The following is a 16,304-nucleotide window of genomic DNA, read 5'->3' as shown; positions in this document are numbered from 1 at the left end:
ATCCAATCATGGCTTTTATCTTTTTTTTTTTTATCTTTTTTTTTTATATCTTTTTTGGCAATTTCTTAAGCAATCTTTGAATGAGTGCAAAAACATGGGCAATTATTTGTAATATTAAGAAAGAGTGAAAAAAAAAAAAAAAAAAGGAGAGAGAAAAAGAAAAGGATAATATCCATCAATGCTGCTTGGACATGAGTAAAACAAGGCAAAAGTGGACTAATAATTGATACATGTAAAGTGTAACTTTATACACAAGGAAGCATAGGAAAAGAAAGTGGCAGTAATAGTTAAATTTGGTATGCTAATGGGTGGCGAAAGGGGCGGGCGAATCATACTCTTGATGTGTTTCCCACTGCCATTTGAACTGTAGGATTCTAGCATATGAGAGAGAAAATAAGTTCTCTTAGGACCCTACCATTTGCCATTATTTTTGTTATAATTTATTAAAGTGGTTGATTGTAAGCAACGAGCAATTAATTTTACACTAACCCACTATTAATTCTCTATTATTACTCATTAATTTTACACAAACACTCTATTAATTCCCTATTATTCACAGTCTATCATGTTTAAATTGTAACAAAAGTCCTGGCAACATGTGATTGGACTGGACTTTCCCAGGAGAGAGAAGAATTTTCTATGTTTTTATTTTGATTGTTATTATATATGGTGGTGGTAACAGTAGTGGGGTTCAAATGGTCAACCTATGCAAGAGAGATAGGGGGACTTTCATTATTTTTCCAGTGCCAGATTCGTTTCTCTACTCATTCCCACCTTTGATTAATAATCATAGCCACCCACCCACCCACCAAACGTCCCCACAAAAGTCTCATTCATTCTCTTCCCCTCCTTATAACCCTTTGCTCCATAACTTCCAACCATATTTTCTCCTCAATTCCCATTTCACAATAACACAGATTATTGTCTTCTATTCTATCTCTCTAAGCCCATTCATTCTTTGGCACTCAGATGGATTTTAATGATGTTTGTAATACAGGCCTTGTACTAGGGTTAGGTCTCACGGCTTCAGCACAAGAAAGTAGTTCTCCATCAAAGGCACCAAAGAATAAAGCCTGTTCCAATTTCACTCCCACAGGTTTTGAGCCATCTTTGACGTTGGGTCTTTCTGGTGAGAGTTATCACCAAGTAATCCCCAGAAAGATTATTGATGTGAACAAAGGTTATGAGGAATCCATTGATTTGTATCGTCAAGCTTCGCCGCCTCACAGCGCTGTTTCATCCTTCTCTAGTGGCAGGGTCAAGAGGGAGAGAGACCTTAGCAGTGAAGAGGTTGAGGCTGTAGACAGAGTCTCTTCAAGAATCAGTGATGAAGATGAAGATGGTCCTAATGCAAGAAAGAAGCTTAGGCTCACCAAGGAACAGTCTGCCCTTTTGGAGGAAAGCTTCAAACAACATAGCACTCTCAACCCTGTAATTATTCATCAAACCCTCTCCCCTTTTCTTCTCTATTTTGAGAGCTATTGTTTGATTCGTTCTAGGCATATATATATTAGGATTAATATATGTTGTTCTTGAATTAGCAGAAGCAGAAGCAAGCTTTAGCAAGGCAGTTAAATCTACGGCCTCGACAGGTTGAAGTTTGGTTCCAGAACAGGAGGGCCAGGTACTAGCTATATATCGTTTTCTTTCTCTCTAAATTTCGATAGTTACAATAAGAACATAGAGAGATCTCAGTTAAAAATATTATCAGTTCAGCTACAAAACTTTTGTCAACCTTATGCAAAACCATATCCATATGATTATCTCTAACAAAAAGTACCATAACACCCATATACAAAAAACTTTTCTGTCACGAATAAACCCTATTAAAACCTTTTCTATGTTACAATAAATTAATGGGTTCTTGTTCATTTGGCAGGACCAAGCTCAAGCAAACTGAGGTGGACTGTGAGTTCCTGAAGAAGTGCTGTGAAACACTGACTGATGAAAATAGAAGGCTACAAAAAGAGCTACAAGAACTGAAAGCATTGAAACTAGCCCAACCCTTGTATATGCATATGCCAGCGGCCACTCTTACCATGTGTCCCTCATGTGAAAGAATTGGCGGTGTCGGTGAAAACGCTTCAAAGAGCCCCTTTTCAATGGCTCCTAAGCCTCACTTTTACAATCCCTTCACAAATCCTTCTGCAGCTTGTTAGTGCATGAGCTAGGATTTGGGGGAGAAATTAAACAAAACAAGGTTCCCCATAACCGGTATATTTTTGTTGGTTGAGGACTTGTAGTGAAAGGTTAATGTAATTAAATTGTAGAAAAAAAAAATAGCAGTTACTAGTTACTGATCAATTACCTTTTTCTTTTTTTAATTTTATATATATGCTTGTAAATCGTTAAAACATTATATCTATGAAGGTATAACTATTATTTATTGTTGATTTTTGTTTCAAAGTTCAGATAATTTTTCCCCCTTGAAGAATTTGATCAGTTTGAATATAGTTGGATCATAGGATGGGATATTGGAATATGGTACCACATCTTGCAAGAAAACAATACCGTTGATTATATATGGGATATCCTTATTCTGCTTCCAGAACTTTGAGAATTATTAACTTGAAATCAAAGAGATGATTAACTATCAACAAATACTTGATTTAACAACAAAGAGAATAATTTTACATTGATCTTTAGTAAGACTATTCAAAATAAAAATCAGCCGTACAATTTTTTGTATTACTCTTTTTATTATGTTTTAAGTAAAAAAAAAAATGAAGTTATTTTATCTATTAAATTCCTTTGGATTTTCTTGGAAAAATCTAATAAATCATTATGGTATACAAATAGGCTTCTGTGGCATTATTATTATTAATTAGTCATACTATTATGGAAAAAGGGCGGGGCATGCATGTCACTTGGCTAGGAAACTCTTAGCAAATTTATGCAATTTTTTAAGTGCCTTAGCAACAAAGAAATAAATGGATAATGACCATAATGATCAGTTGGAGGTTATGTTTAAGTAAAATATAATGAAGGGCATAGGTGTGGGAAAGGAGGTTAGCTCACGTGTATTGTCTCTATAATTCAGTTGTTTAGAGAGAGAGAGAGAGAGAGAGAGAGAGAGTTTTTGGTCTAAGAAAAATGTGTGGTCATTGGCGTGTAGAGAAAGAAAGGAATGGATGATTCAGTTGCATGACTAGAAAAAACTAGAGAGAGAGAGAGAGAGAGAGAGAGAGAGGATTAAGTCATGGTCTCGTGAGATGCTCACCCTTTAAGGGGACTGGTGGGTCACACCCCACGTGATGTCCCAATGGCCTCCTTAATTTATTTATTTTTTCAATTTCTTCACACAAAATCTCATTATGGGATTTCTTGATGAAAGTCAGACCATACTATTTTTTTTGTCATGGGCCCCAAAAATCCCACCCCCATAGCTTTTGATTAAAATTCCAAATCTCCATCCTAAAAAGCCAGATATTCCATCACACAATAATGGAAGAAATGAAAACCTTAGGTTTGAGAGCTACTCAAAAAGTCAAAATCAACGGTCCAGATTATACCGGGACCAAGAAAAGTAGCCTTCTCTCTCTCTCTCTCCCCCTTGTATACGTTAGAGGCACGCTATCATGATTAGTGCGGACAAATACATGGATGATGATGAGATGGGAACTCCCTATATTAATAGTCCACACATCATTCATAATGGCGTGGACCAACGATATTATGAGAGGGACTTTCCTGGAAAAGAGGCCCTTTCCTGGAAAACTCTTTACTCATCATCACTTTCATCATCATTTTTCCATCACCATCATCTTGATATGAACTCTTCAACCCCCCTTTGAATTCCCAATTGGATTAATTATTTTATTTTTGAACCTTATAAAGTGCGAAAGCTATGTAATTTTCCTATTTCTTTTTCCCTTACCTCTTTTTAGCTAATCAAAAAAAATAATTGTTTCTTCGCTTTCTTGGGTGATGTTTATACAACATGTGTACATAGAATAAGTAGCAAAGTTGCTTTGAAATAAAATTGATGATCATATATTCGCTTTACGTGTGTGCACACGTAATGATTTTTAATAAACAAAAGGAAAAAAAGAGACACATGTCTTCTGTTGGATATTTTGTCGGCCTGTCGAGTTTCATGCAATTTGGATATGAATAATTCCAATTGATTTTGCACAAGTGACGGTTAGTTTAATATATTGTTATGTCACTCATGGTCGAAATGAAAGGAACTGAATTGGTTTTGGTACCACATAATACCATATTAATCAAAACTGTGTATGACTTTACGCGTATGATAGTCGCCTCTGCAGTGGCACTAATAATTATCCGATACAAATATTTTATCTAACTTTTTGTGTCTTATTTTGTTTCACTTTCTTTTCTATTAATCANTTTTATTAGGATTAAAAAAAAAAAAAAAAAATTGTTGTTTAAAACTAGTACTTGCTGGGTGTGTAGCCTTGTGCAGTGGTCTCAATAATGCTTACAAATAATTTCATTGCCATTATTGTACAAATTTTGTTCTTTTCATCTAGTATTATAATCTATTTCAGTCATCTTTCTATGTTTTACTTGGACTGAACCATTGCTACATCTCCGGATACATGTAGGATTTGTTATGACTGACCTTTGAAGAGGCAGTTTTTTGTTCCTCTAAAACAGCACATAAGGGAGGCTTGCTATCATGAGTGGCATTTTAAATTTTAAATAACTATATGAAAATTGATCTTCAGTTGATGAGAACTGTTGTGCATCATTGTAGAGAGATGTTAACTTCTTGTTACTGTAGTTTCAAATTGTCTATGTCTATAATTAAAGTGTGAGAACGTGGACCCCGGACAGCTTTAATGAACACTCCTACATTAATAGCCTTTATAAGATGGTAGGAGGGAGATTTCAAAATCAAATGACAATGATATTATATGACTTTATAGAGTGCAATGGCGGGCTCTTGGTTCAAACTCTGGCTAAAGATTAAAAAGAAGGGAAAAATTCCCTACCAAAAGTCTGTTATGTCCATCCAAATAAAGTGTACCTCATGAAGATCTTTATAAGGTGCCAAAGGTCATTCATTTCTAGACAGCAAGAGTACAAAACTCTCTCTCTCTCTCTCTCTCTCTCACATACCCCACACAATATGTCAATTGTGAATAGTACTAACACAAGCAAAACTACTAATGGAAGCTCTCTATGGCAATTTGGTACTGAATTCCAATTCCATCAAGTAGCAGCCACTACAGATGATTACCACAGATGGAGCTCAACTGCATCAAGACTTGCATTTGACAACGAAGTGAGAATGGCAGAAAGATATGCAAACATAGATGGTGATGATCACTGTAGAAAGAATAATTTTTTAGATCTGTCACTGAAGTACTCTCAGATGAAAATCCATCATCCTTTTCATGGGCAGCAGCCTGATAAGTGGTATAAGACTCTGCCCTCTGCTGAGATGCTGCCTAGGAATGAGGTCTTGGGAGGCTTCATTTTTGTATGTAACAATGAGACAATGCAAGAGGATCTCCGCCGCCAACTCTTCGGTAATTTCTCTAATCTTCTTGTCATTGTTCTGTTAGATATTTCATTGAGTTAGAATGAGTCATCAAATCTTTAAACTTCATGAGATTTTTCTAAACATCGCTTATGGATTTGGTTCAAAGTTAGAAAAATGATACTTATTAGTAGTATTATTTTGTATTAAGCTATGACAATATAGAAAAATAGAATTAATGTGTCTTTACTTTCTTTCTAATTACTAATGCAATTCTGTTTGCAGGCTTACCGCAGAAATATAAGGATTCTGTTAGGGCAATAACCCCTGGCATACCCCTTTTTCTTTATAACTACACTTCACACCAGCTGCATGGAGTATTCCAGGTATGAACTATGAATGCTACAAACCTTCATTACAAGGGCCTCTCCTCTCAACCATTTGACTGAGCCTAGAAAATATTTAAAAAGCTATATTAAGTCACAATTATATACACTTTTTTTTCTTCTTCTTTTGAGTTACTTCTATTTTATTTGAACTAAAAAAGGCAATGAGTTTTGGAGGGTCTAACATAGACCCAACAGCATGGGAAGACAAAAAGTTCAAAGGAGAATCAAGATTTCCGGCACAGGTAAAAAAGACTGGTGATGTGATCAACATTCTCTTTTACCTTCTCTTTGTGAATTAGAACTTCAAAGGAATGACATTGTTAATATCTGACTTCATTTCAGGTTAGAATTCAAATCAAGAAGAAATGCAAACCATTAGAAGAAGATGCATTTAGGCCAATATTGCACCATTATGATGGCCCAAAGTTCCGATTGCAGCTCTCTGTGCCTGAGGTAAGCTTCTATGCCTTACCTGCATCCTTAGTATCAAAAACTGTTACATGCCCACATTAGTACATTCTTATGAATAAAAAAAAAATAAAAAATAAAAAAAAAGAGAGATTGATACATGCCAATAACTTTTTGTTACATGCCTTAATCATTTCCACTTGGCACAATATTATTATGTTTCAATTTGAATCTATGGCAGACTCTTGCATTGTTAGACTTGTTTAAAGAGGAGGACCTCTCACCAATGGTAGCAGTAGCAGGATTGCAGGAAGCTCAAGCCTACTAAAGATGGCATATGACATTATATATATAGGAATAGAGAATGCTCCTCAAAAAATGATAGTGGTAAAGGACTGCAGCATTCACTAATGGTAGCTTGAAAAACATTTGACTCATGATGGTGACAGATGAAGATCCAAACAAAAAGCGTGTTTATCAATTATCATTCAGATTTCATTTCAGACATGTAGCATGGAAAATTCTACAAAGTCAAGAATAGAATATATTTTGATGTGGACACTTTAAAAACACTTCCTTTTCTATTTATTTCATTATATATGTTATTATAGGAAGCAACCAAATAATGTCTTGACTTAAGTAGTGTTGGAAAATATAGCAATGAAAAAACAAATTTTGATTCAACAATAAAGAAATTAGCAAAAACAGAAATTTAAAAAGAAAGTTTTGACCAATCTCACAAAGCTATAGAATCATGTGATAACATTGTCCTTAAAGGTTGATTCATGCGACTTGAAGTATAACTCAGTACAATTGGCTCTCTTGGTTGAACAACCCCCAAGATTAGGCTATAGTAACGATCTTTGAGATTGACGCATTTCCAGTCATGAAGATTTAGGAACAACCCTTTAGTGTGCCTTTCCTTACCTACAATTACAGATCGCTCAAACCAAAGAGGGCAGATAGCACAAAAGAAAAATGTGGGAGAAGAAGAGGACCAGAACCAAGGGGAGGAGAGAGAAAAAAACAAAAACAGATCATTACAACCCATGAAAATTTAACTTGACCATCTTTGATGTGGTGATTTATTCTCTTTTTTCAGCTTGTTTTACCTCTCTTTCTTTATTAATTTCTTTTGCTTTTTCTTCCTCACATGCCTAACTCTTACTCTCCTTTTTTCTTACTTTTCTGAAAAAGTATTGTTGCTGTCTCCCACTTACTTTCTTCTTCACTGAATCTTGCTCTCTCTTTTCTTTCCTTTTGTTTTCTTCTCCAACAACTTTGACAATTGAATAATATATAGAACAGTTTGGAACGCACACCAACAAGAAGAAAGTAGTTTCATTGAAATATGGTAGGAGATTAGTGTGATTAGATGACTTAAGAAAAAAAAATTCTTATCATAATATTGTGAATGGAAAAAAGAGTTCTCAAGTCCTTCGACAAGGATTTTAGAATTTAAAGATGAAAAAATGAAAAATTATCAGAAAAAATTATATTGTCAGCTCTGAAAAACTGATATCATACTTAGAATGATATGTTTTGCACCTAGTATGACTAATGCAGTAATGCCAATTTGACCCAAGAATTAATGATTGTCTACTTCTTGCATATTACACAATCATCACCGGAGGCCAAAGACATACCAATGCTTGACTCAATAATGTTAATGCCTAAATATTTTTAAGCATATCTCTCATCCTGCTATTAATTTGAAATCAAAGTTCACAGAACTTATTATTGGATGAAATATTAGCAATGCAAATGGAAGGTGTGCTCAAACAAGGGAGACAATTAAAACCATCCCAAAACCAGCATAACAGGTTACATTATTCCAGTCAAATTAATCAAGGTAAGAATAGTTTCTTAATTAAAATGCCCACACAAGGACATGCTATATGGAGACTTGGAATAGAATACAAATATAACTAGAAACATGTCTAATGAAATGTGTGTGCGCACACGCGCATAGTGCATCTAGTTATGATAGTACAATCCAGTTCATAAAAACTATTCACTATCATAAAAGAATATAACCACACTTTGAATCCTATACAAAACATAATTCTTAGTAATGAAAAAAAGAAGAAGGAAAATTATGAAAATTATGCAAAGAATTCACAAAAGCCTTTAATGAGGGTTTCATTAAGGTCCACTTCGATGGGACAAGATTGAATGCCATGCCCCTCCACCAATTCAACTTTTTCTTGTTTAGTCACTAGCACTTGATCAGCATGATGCTCCAACTCCATGCTTTCTTCTATAGGTTTGTAAAGTTGTGATTTCCAATTAACCTTTGTTGGCTTTAATTCTATGCCAAATTTGATTGTAATTTTTTCAATCATTTCTCCGTATTTATATGGGTTTAATTGTAAGGGATGAGTATGAGAGATTGATGAAGAATCAAGCTTCAAAGAAGATTTAGTGTAGTTCGCGGCTAGCTTGTGAGAATCTTGTGAGAAGAGTAGCCCACGAAAGGTCATGAGTGAAGCACATGACTAGAAGCTGAAGAGTCATGCCAGGCTGTCAAATTTGCGAGTACTGCGTGAGAAAGGCCATCTTGCGAGGTACCCGCGAAACTCTTTGTTTGACAAAAGAAAAAGTGTTTTACCAAATTCTTTACCCACACTATAAATACCCTTATTACCCACGAAATGTAAAGAGTGCTTTTTAGAGAGAAAGTCCTAGCAAAAACACTTGAGAGTTAGAGATTGTTATACCCACAATTATTTACACATTTTCTCTTGGTTTTCCTTTACTCCTACCTCTCCGTCTCTACATCCTTGAGAGGTTTTTAGCCCAAACACTTACCCCACCCAGTCTGAGTGTTAAGTCAAGTTTTGGTGCATTTGAGAAGCATTGGAAGGAGCTATTTAATGGCAGATGCAATCGGGATGAATTACGAGATTCAGAAAGCTAGTGAGAACAAAACTCCGAAAAGTCCGTCAGTAGCAGGAGTTTGAAGGGTTCAAATACATGAGGTAGACTAGGTTTAGAGAGTCTTTTGTTATTCATATACTTCAACTTTATTTACTAGTGGATCGATTTTGACTTTGAGGATCACGAAGAGGTTTTTCTCCCAGTTCTTCAGTTTCCTCTTCGATAACACGTCTTAGTGTTATCTCATGTTTGCATCTCTCTTCCCTACTTATTTCGCACTTTGTTAAGTTAGAGTAAAATCAATCTAGCTGTAACTTTAAAATTGTAGTCTAAACAAACTCTAGTGTTTTCATAGTAATTTGAGCTTTCAAGGTTGATTGAGGTCTAGCTCTATCTGATCTCATGAGACTAGCTGCCATGTCCTGACCATACTTCAAAAGGCTCATTGATTGATCAACATCTGGCTGCTGTCTATGATTTTTATAAATTTGTAACCATTCAATCTATACATCAGTTGATAAATTGGTTTAGAACACAATTTTGTTGAGTTAATATTAATTTATGAAATAAAACATTTTTTAGTCATAACGTTTTTTTTTTCCCCTTAATTTTCTTTTTATAATTAGTTTGGCCCCTAGAAAAAATTCATATCTCCACCACTAGATAAGATGATACCATTGCAACCTCTTTTCTGAGTTCTGCTGCATCTCTAAAATCATACTGCATTAGAAGGCATCCACAAAAAATGTGTTTCAATCACTTTCAAGTTTCAAGAAAGCCACAAACCAACAATAGGTTAATCCAAACGTAGAAAAAAAAAAACTTAAAAAGGATCAAATCTCAAGGAGGAAGTTGCAAGACAAATTAAAATTAAGATTTAAACCAATTTAAAGAATTATAAGGTTGCAATTTTATACTTACAGGTTTACTTCAAGTTGGGTACAACCTCCAACTCGTAAGGGAGTTAATGCCTCAGTTCATATCTTGAAAGCTTTGACCCTTAATATCAAAACTTCAGGGACATAAATGTTAGAAGGTAGTCAACCCTTAGCTTTAATTTAAAGGATCTATCATCCATTACAAGTGTATAAAAACAAATTTAAATGTTCATACATTAGCAAAAAGCCCAAAGGATAAAACACTTTTAATTCTGATGTCGCAGAAGCCTAAAGAAGAGCACACACGATGCTCTCTTGATGGAACAGAAACTAAACTGTTAGTTCCTAGGTAGTAAACCTCGAGTCCACGAGAGGTTCCTTGAATCCACAAGGTGATAGGTCTGGAATCCACCGAATACAATAGACACAAGTCTGAATTTTTATTGATAATAAACTTTGAAAAACGTTTACAAACTTAGGGCCTATTTAAGGGCTCCTTAAAACTTGACAGACAAGAAAATATAATCTAAAATAACTCCTAATTAATACCTAACCATAACAGGAACCAAATTTGGCCTAAAAAGCATTAAATGCACCTAAAAACAAGAAAATAAATCACCTAAACCTGAAATAACGTTTTTTTACATAAAAATACCAAAAATAATAAATTACAATAATTAAATAGTAAATTGTGTCCTACATCAGACCCCTCCACTTGAAACAAACTCGTCCTCGAGTTCATCTTTGAAATCTGAAATCTTCCACTCCAAATAAACAAATACTTTGAATGTTTTAATAACTTGATCCGGTTCTGAAACTTGAATCTATCATAAAGTGTAGCATAAAATTTCTTCTCATCTATCTTCAATTTATTTGCAACATCAATCAACAAAGAGTTGATAGTAAAATTAAAATTTTCTACTCCAAGAAAATCAACATATTGTGTAGTCATTTTCAACAAATCAACTGAAACCTGAGGATTGTGGGTTGTGGACTCATCCTTATATTTGACCTCAATTAAATCTTCCACAATGTTCTCACTAATTACCATCTCTTCATTCTTGTCATTATTCACAATCAACTCAACCTTCGTTTCTTTGATCTCTTCTTCAAATTTTTGACAAGTGGTATTTTCAATCTTTAATTCAATAACTTGTAGCAAATCTTGATCTTTTCTAACCACTTCAAAATTTTCTTTAGAAATAGGCTGCTTATTCTCAATCCTCAAACCCTTTCCTTTACTTGACACATGGACTTTGCTGTCATAATTTTGCTTTTAAATATATTGCTTTTCATATGAATATACAAATTTATAATCAACACTTGTATAATCTAGTATATCATAATAGTCATTAGGAAACCATAAATCAATTAATATTCTTTTCATTCTTTGCCAAGAGCGAATTGGATGCTTACCTCGTCGCTTTCTATCAATTTAAATCTCTTCCCACCATTCCTCTGCTTCATCATCCAATTTATTAGATGCAAGCCGCACTTTTTCTTCATCACAAATCTTCCAAAAATTAAAATATTCTTCCAATTCAAGAAACCAGTCAATAAAATCCATCCTACACATATCTCCGTCAAAGAATGGAATTTTCTTGTAGTTAGGAGTGTGTCTTTGAATATATCGAACATTGTTGTTACAAGATGATTTCCTAGCAAGAAGAGTAGCAATCTTTTGCTGGATTTCGCCTATAATTTTCTGACTCTTTTCACAAAATTGGTGATTCTCATCACGAAAATTAAGGAACTCAGCCCTAGTGAGGACTGGGTTGTTGACGTCGTCACCGCCATCATTGTTATGGTAGTCACTGTCTCGCCGGTTAGCCATCAGACCAGGGTAAATCAAGACTCTGATACCAATTGATGTCGCTGAAGCCTAAAGAAGAGCACACACGATGCTCTCTTGATGGAACAGAAACTAAACTGTTAGTTCCTAGGTAGTAAACCTCGAGTCCACGAGGGGTTCCTTGAATCCACAAGGTGATAGGTCTGGAATCCACCGAATACAATAGACACAAGTCTGAATTTTTATTGATAATAAACTATGAAAAACGTTTACAAACTTAGGGCCTATTTAAGGGCTCCTTTAAACTTGACAGACAAGAAAATATAATCTAAAATAACTCCTAATTGATACCTAATCATAACAGGAACCAAATTTGACCTAAAAAGCATTAAATGCACCTAAAAACAAGGAAATAAATCACCTAAACATGAAATAACGTTTTTTTACATAAAAATACCAAAAATAATAAATTATAATAATTAAATAGTAAATTGTGTCCTACATCAAATTCAGAGTAGTACTAGTAAATAGTAATGCAAAAAATCAACTACCCAAGTCAATAATTTGGAAAGACTTAGTCTTACCAACATAATGGATTTTAGATAACGCAAAGTGAATCCAATAATGGAATATGGCAGGGGTTTATGACTTTTTCCCCTGATTAAATGAGCTGAAATTACAAACAATGACTTAAATTGTACAATAAGAGGATTTCCTTAGCTCCAAGAAGCTAAAACATCCAATACTTCTGGACAAATGAATTTAGTGTATACAAGTGAGCTTTTAAGTTACAACTTGAAAAGAATTTGATACAAATTTTAATTTCATCTCTCAACACAAGAAATTGTCACCACCTAATTTTCCCTTTAGTATTCTCAGGAGTTTCAATTAGCTAACAAGGAGGAAGGTCCTTAGGTGGAGGCAGAACAGATTGATCCGGACCTTTTCCATTCTCCACCACAAATGCTGTCTTTAAACCCCAGCTAGTATGAAGCTCCAGATGACAGTGCATGAACCACACACCTACTCAATGGCCGAACACCATAAGAAAGATTATTTACAAGTTTTAGATTTTAAGGAAAAAAGCACATTCTGATTGACAATTATTGTTGCTTATTTATTAACTTTCAATGCAGTATGCTATTTGGTTAAGTTGTTGGACATACCTGGATTATCAGCCCTGAACCTTATGGCAGTCCAACCACCAGTTGGAACCCCAACTGTGTTTCTTTCAGGAGGGTCCACCAAGTTAAATTTGGCTGGATCTTTTGAAGGGTCGAAGTTCCCAACTCCAGTCCCAACAATGAAAAAATTGTAACCATGAAGATGTAATGGATGGGACTCAACACTGAGAAGGTTTGTGTCTTGTAAGAGCAACTCCACAGTTGAATTAAAAGCAACCTTGCTAAGCCGGGTGCCAAGCTTAGTGCCAAGGTTGGCAGTGAGTGGTGCACCAGTATAATTGAAAGGAGTATGAGGGCGGTCTGGGAAATCTGTTCTAAACACCCCCTTGATGTTGAAATAGTGAGCTTGAAGAAGGCCTATTTGGGGCATTACAAAGGTGATGTTGTTTAAGGAAGCAGTGAGTTGTGTTCCATTTAGACAAGTTGGACAAGGATTTATTCCCAGACCAATTGTGTAAAAGAGATGTCGGTCAACTTTGGTTGGAACATTTGCTGGGAACTGAGGAGAATTGAGGCTTCGAAGTTTGGTATTGTAGCTTAGTGCAAAAGTTGTGTCATTGGGTGCTGGCAATTGGGGAAGGATTGGGAGTACAGTGTTTGGAATGCCTTTGTATTGTAGTATTGCTGTGGCAGTTTTGTTGTCAATGGAAAGTGGCGCATCCATGAAAGGCCTAGCAGCCATAAAATATCTGCTTGGCACTTGGGAGGCTTGAACAAGAACATTTGTGGTTTGTCCTGGTGTTATCAGGATTGCTTGAGTTGTGAAGGGTTTGGTATACACTGCATCAACCTCTACAACTGTCAGGTTATGACCAGCAATGGCAAAGAAAAGCTCATCATTAAGTGCAGCATTGATTATTCTCAAGAGGTATGTCTTTCCTTGTTCAACCTCCATTGCAAAGGTATCTGAAAAAGAAAGAAAAAGATTAAAAAAAGAAGAAAACGATAAATGGGAAAGTGCATTTAGGCACATTGAAATAGTGGCACCCAAAACTTCCTGAAAAGTGAATCTAGTGATGTAAAGATATAATTTTGATAGACTAGCCTTCAAACTGATTTGGCTTACGTTTATCAGAACATGGAAAGAGTGGCCCTGGCTTTCCATTAATGGTATGTGCATCAGACATGTTTGGGGGCAATCCTAACCTGTTCCCTTGTTTAACAAGCGCTTCAACATCATTGTTCCACCACTCGCCTACAAAATTTACGAAAGTTGTAGCAATTGCATTTTGTTTTACTTNGCATTGTAGCTTAGTGCAAAAGTTGTGTCATTGGGTGCTGGCAATTGGGGAAGGATTGGGAGTACAGTGTTTGGAATGCCTTTGTATTGTAGTATTGCTGTGGCAGTTTTGTTGTCAATGGAAAGTGGCGCATCCATGAAAGGCCTAGCAGCCATAAAATATCTGCTTGGCACTTGGGAGGCTTGAACAAGAACATTTGTGGTTTGTCCTGGTGTTATCAGGATTGCTTGAGTTGTGAAGGGTTTGGTATACACTGCATCAACCTCTACAACTGTCAGGTTATGACCAGCAATGGCAAAGAAAAGCTCATCATTAAGTGCAGCATTGATTATTCTCAAGAGGTATGTCTTTCCTTGTTCAACCTCCATTGCAAAGGTATCTGAAAAAGAAAGAAAAAGATTAAAAAAAGAAGAAAACGATAAATGGGAAAGTGCATTTAGGCACATTGAAATAGTGGCACCCAAAACTTCCTGAAAAGTGAATCTAGTGATGTAAAGATATAATTTTGATAGACTAGCCTTCAAACTGATTTGGCTTACGTTTATCAGAACATGGAAAGAGTGGCCCTGGCTTTCCATTAATGGTATGTGCATCAGACATGTTTGGGGGCAATCCTAACCTGTTCCCTTGTTTAACAAGCGCTTCAACATCATTGTTCCACCACTCGCCTACAAAATTTACGAAAGTTGTAGCAATTGCATTTTGTTTTACTTGTAGAAATGAAAGGACATAATTGCAGACTTATTAGTCTAGCTAACTCACCTAGGAGAATATTTTCTTCTCTCTCAGTCTGAGGGAAAGGAAACGGAGTCCCTTGTTTTGGCATGATGACAACTGCACCATAGACAGTGGCCCTTAGCCAAAAGATATGTGCATGCCACCAGAGTGTTCCTCTTTGCCCCGTCACATTAAAATCATATACATAACTGTTCCCTGTCTTGATTGGACATTGTGTTATATAAGCTGGTCCATCTGCCCAGCCATTTCGATATTGCTTTAAACCATGCCTGCAAATTATGCCATATGTTTCATTAACAAAACCATATTGAAATTTTCATGAAATGAAAGTTTTTCCAATAAAGCATGTTATGCGTGTCTTACCAATGAATGGACATGTTATATTGGGCAGAGTTGGTCACATTTACTAGAACTCTGTCACCTTCTCTGACATAAATTGTAGGCCCTGGGAACATCCCATTAACTGTGACAATTGGCTTGGCATGGCACAACCTGCTGACATTCCTCACTTGAATCTGAAAAACCAGAAAAGAAAACCATCATATATAGAGGATACACCAAAGTTTACATAAAGTTGCTAGTGTCAAATACTTACATCAAACTGGTACTTCTTTACAGCAGCTTCGGCTTGAATAAAAACAAACCCAAGTAAGCAAAAGAAGTAAAAGAAAGGAAAGAAAGGGAAATTTTGGCGGTTCTCCATAAATGTTGCCTAAATATTTGAAAAAAAAAAAAAAAAAAAAAAAACAAACAAACAAACAAACAACGTGAAAGGTCTTAGAAATAGAATACTGCCTAGCAACAAGATTGTTACATAAATAAATTTCGGTGTTTGAATAATGGTAAAAAAAAAAAAAATCAACATTTCTTAATAGCTAAATCTTTTAGTACAAACAGTAATTTATTATGCTATCAGAGCAAGCGGTTATGAGTTTAAACCCTATCTTGAGTTTGAATTATATTTTTACATTATAGTTTTTATTCTACTTCTCATTTAAAATGTTAAAAATCGCATGTGTTTGGATTTCACTTACAAACAGTAATTTATTATGGTATCAGAGCAAGCGGTTATGAGTTTAAACCCTATCTTGAGTTTGAATTATATTTTTACATTATAGTTTTTATTCTACTTCTCATTTAAAATGTTAAAAATCGCATGTGTTTGGATTTCACTTACACTTGTTAAATGGTAGTCTAAGCTCACATGGTTAAGAAGTGTTACAATATTTAAATGACTAAATTTAAAAAAATTTATTGGACTTAACTTACACTTGTTAAGGGGGCATATGATTTCACATGAGAGGGAAAGTGTTAAAATAAGGGTAATGATTATCTCACGCTC

At 35.2% G+C, this 16,304-nt stretch overlaps 3 protein-coding genes across 4 annotated transcripts; 2 read left to right on the top strand and 1 right to left on the bottom strand.

Annotated features, from left to right (window-relative positions):
* Positions 1 to 744: 744 nt before the first annotated feature.
* Positions 745 to 2,393, top strand: LOC136069083 (homeobox-leucine zipper protein HAT22-like). Of its 2 annotated transcripts, none has more exons than XM_065777195.1 (3): positions 745 to 1,431; positions 1,542 to 1,624; positions 1,880 to 2,393. In XM_065777195.1, exons 1-3 carry the CDS (start codon positions 970 to 972, stop codon positions 2,157 to 2,159), a joined length of 825 nt encoding a protein of 274 aa, XP_065633267.1. In that variant the 5' UTR covers positions 745 to 969; the 3' UTR covers positions 2,160 to 2,393. The 2 variants fall into 2 exon arrangements, with proteins under 2 accessions (XP_065633267.1, XP_065633268.1); XM_065777196.1 differs by having other exon boundaries at positions 759 to 1,431; positions 1,545 to 1,624.
* Positions 2,394 to 4,974: 2,581 nt separating this feature from the next.
* LOC112038596 (B2 protein) lies at positions 4,975 to 6,859 on the top strand. Its single transcript, XM_024071420.2, has 5 exons — positions 4,975 to 5,501; positions 5,738 to 5,838; positions 6,000 to 6,083; positions 6,184 to 6,294; positions 6,491 to 6,859. The coding sequence occupies exons 1-5, from the start codon at positions 5,000 to 5,002 to the stop codon at positions 6,575 to 6,577; spliced, it is 885 nt and encodes a 294-aa protein (XP_023927188.2). The 5' UTR covers positions 4,975 to 4,999; the 3' UTR covers positions 6,578 to 6,859.
* Positions 6,860 to 12,391: 5,532 nt separating this feature from the next.
* Positions 12,392 to 15,681, bottom strand: LOC112038608 (laccase-11). Its single transcript, XM_065777194.1, has 6 exons — positions 15,558 to 15,681; positions 15,326 to 15,477; positions 14,987 to 15,231; positions 14,764 to 14,892; positions 12,966 to 13,889; positions 12,392 to 12,822 (listed from the first exon to the last, which is right to left on the bottom strand). Exons 1-6 carry the CDS (start codon positions 15,663 to 15,665, stop codon positions 12,692 to 12,694), a joined length of 1,689 nt encoding a protein of 562 aa, XP_065633266.1. The 5' UTR covers positions 15,666 to 15,681; the 3' UTR covers positions 12,392 to 12,691.
* Positions 15,682 to 16,304: the final 623 nt, after the last annotated feature.

Source organism: Quercus suber, unplaced genomic scaffold (assembly GCF_002906115.3).
Source record: "Quercus suber isolate HL8 unplaced genomic scaffold, Cork oak 2.0 scaffold_150, whole genome shotgun sequence".
NCBI lineage: Eukaryota > Viridiplantae > Streptophyta > Magnoliopsida > Fagales > Fagaceae > Quercus > Quercus suber.
This window is presented reverse-complemented; position numbering and strand designations above follow the sequence as displayed.

Coding starts and splice junctions, on each gene's coding strand:
- LOC136069083 (XM_065777195.1), top strand. CDS start 970: ATGGATTTTAATGATGTTTGTAATACAGGCCTTGTACTAGGGTTAGGT. Junction 1,432..1,541: donor AACATAGCACTCTCAACCCT/GTAATTATTCAT, acceptor TTCTTGAATTAG/CAGAAGCAGAAGCAAGCTTT. Junction 1,625..1,879: donor TTCCAGAACAGGAGGGCCAG/GTACTAGCTATA, acceptor TTCATTTGGCAG/GACCAAGCTCAAGCAAACTG.
- LOC112038596 (XM_024071420.2), top strand. CDS start 5,000: ATGAAGATCTTTATAAGGTGCCAAAGGTCATTCATTTCTAGACAGCAA. Junction 5,839..5,999: donor AGCTGCATGGAGTATTCCAG/GTATGAACTATG, acceptor GAACTAAAAAAG/GCAATGAGTTTTGGAGGGTC. Junction 6,295..6,490: donor TGCAGCTCTCTGTGCCTGAG/GTAAGCTTCTAT, acceptor AATCTATGGCAG/ACTCTTGCATTGTTAGACTT.
- LOC112038608 (XM_065777194.1), bottom strand. CDS start 15,665: ATGGAGAACCGCCAAAATTTCCCTTTCTTTCCTTTCTTTTACTTCTTT. Junction 15,478..15,557: donor TAAAGAAGTACCAGTTTGAT/GTAAGTATTTGA, acceptor CTGGTTTTTCAG/ATTCAAGTGAGGAATGTCAG. Junction 13,890..14,763: donor CTTTCCATGTTCTGATAAAC/GTAAGCCAAATC, acceptor TTTCTTTTTCAG/ATACCTTTGCAATGGAGGTT.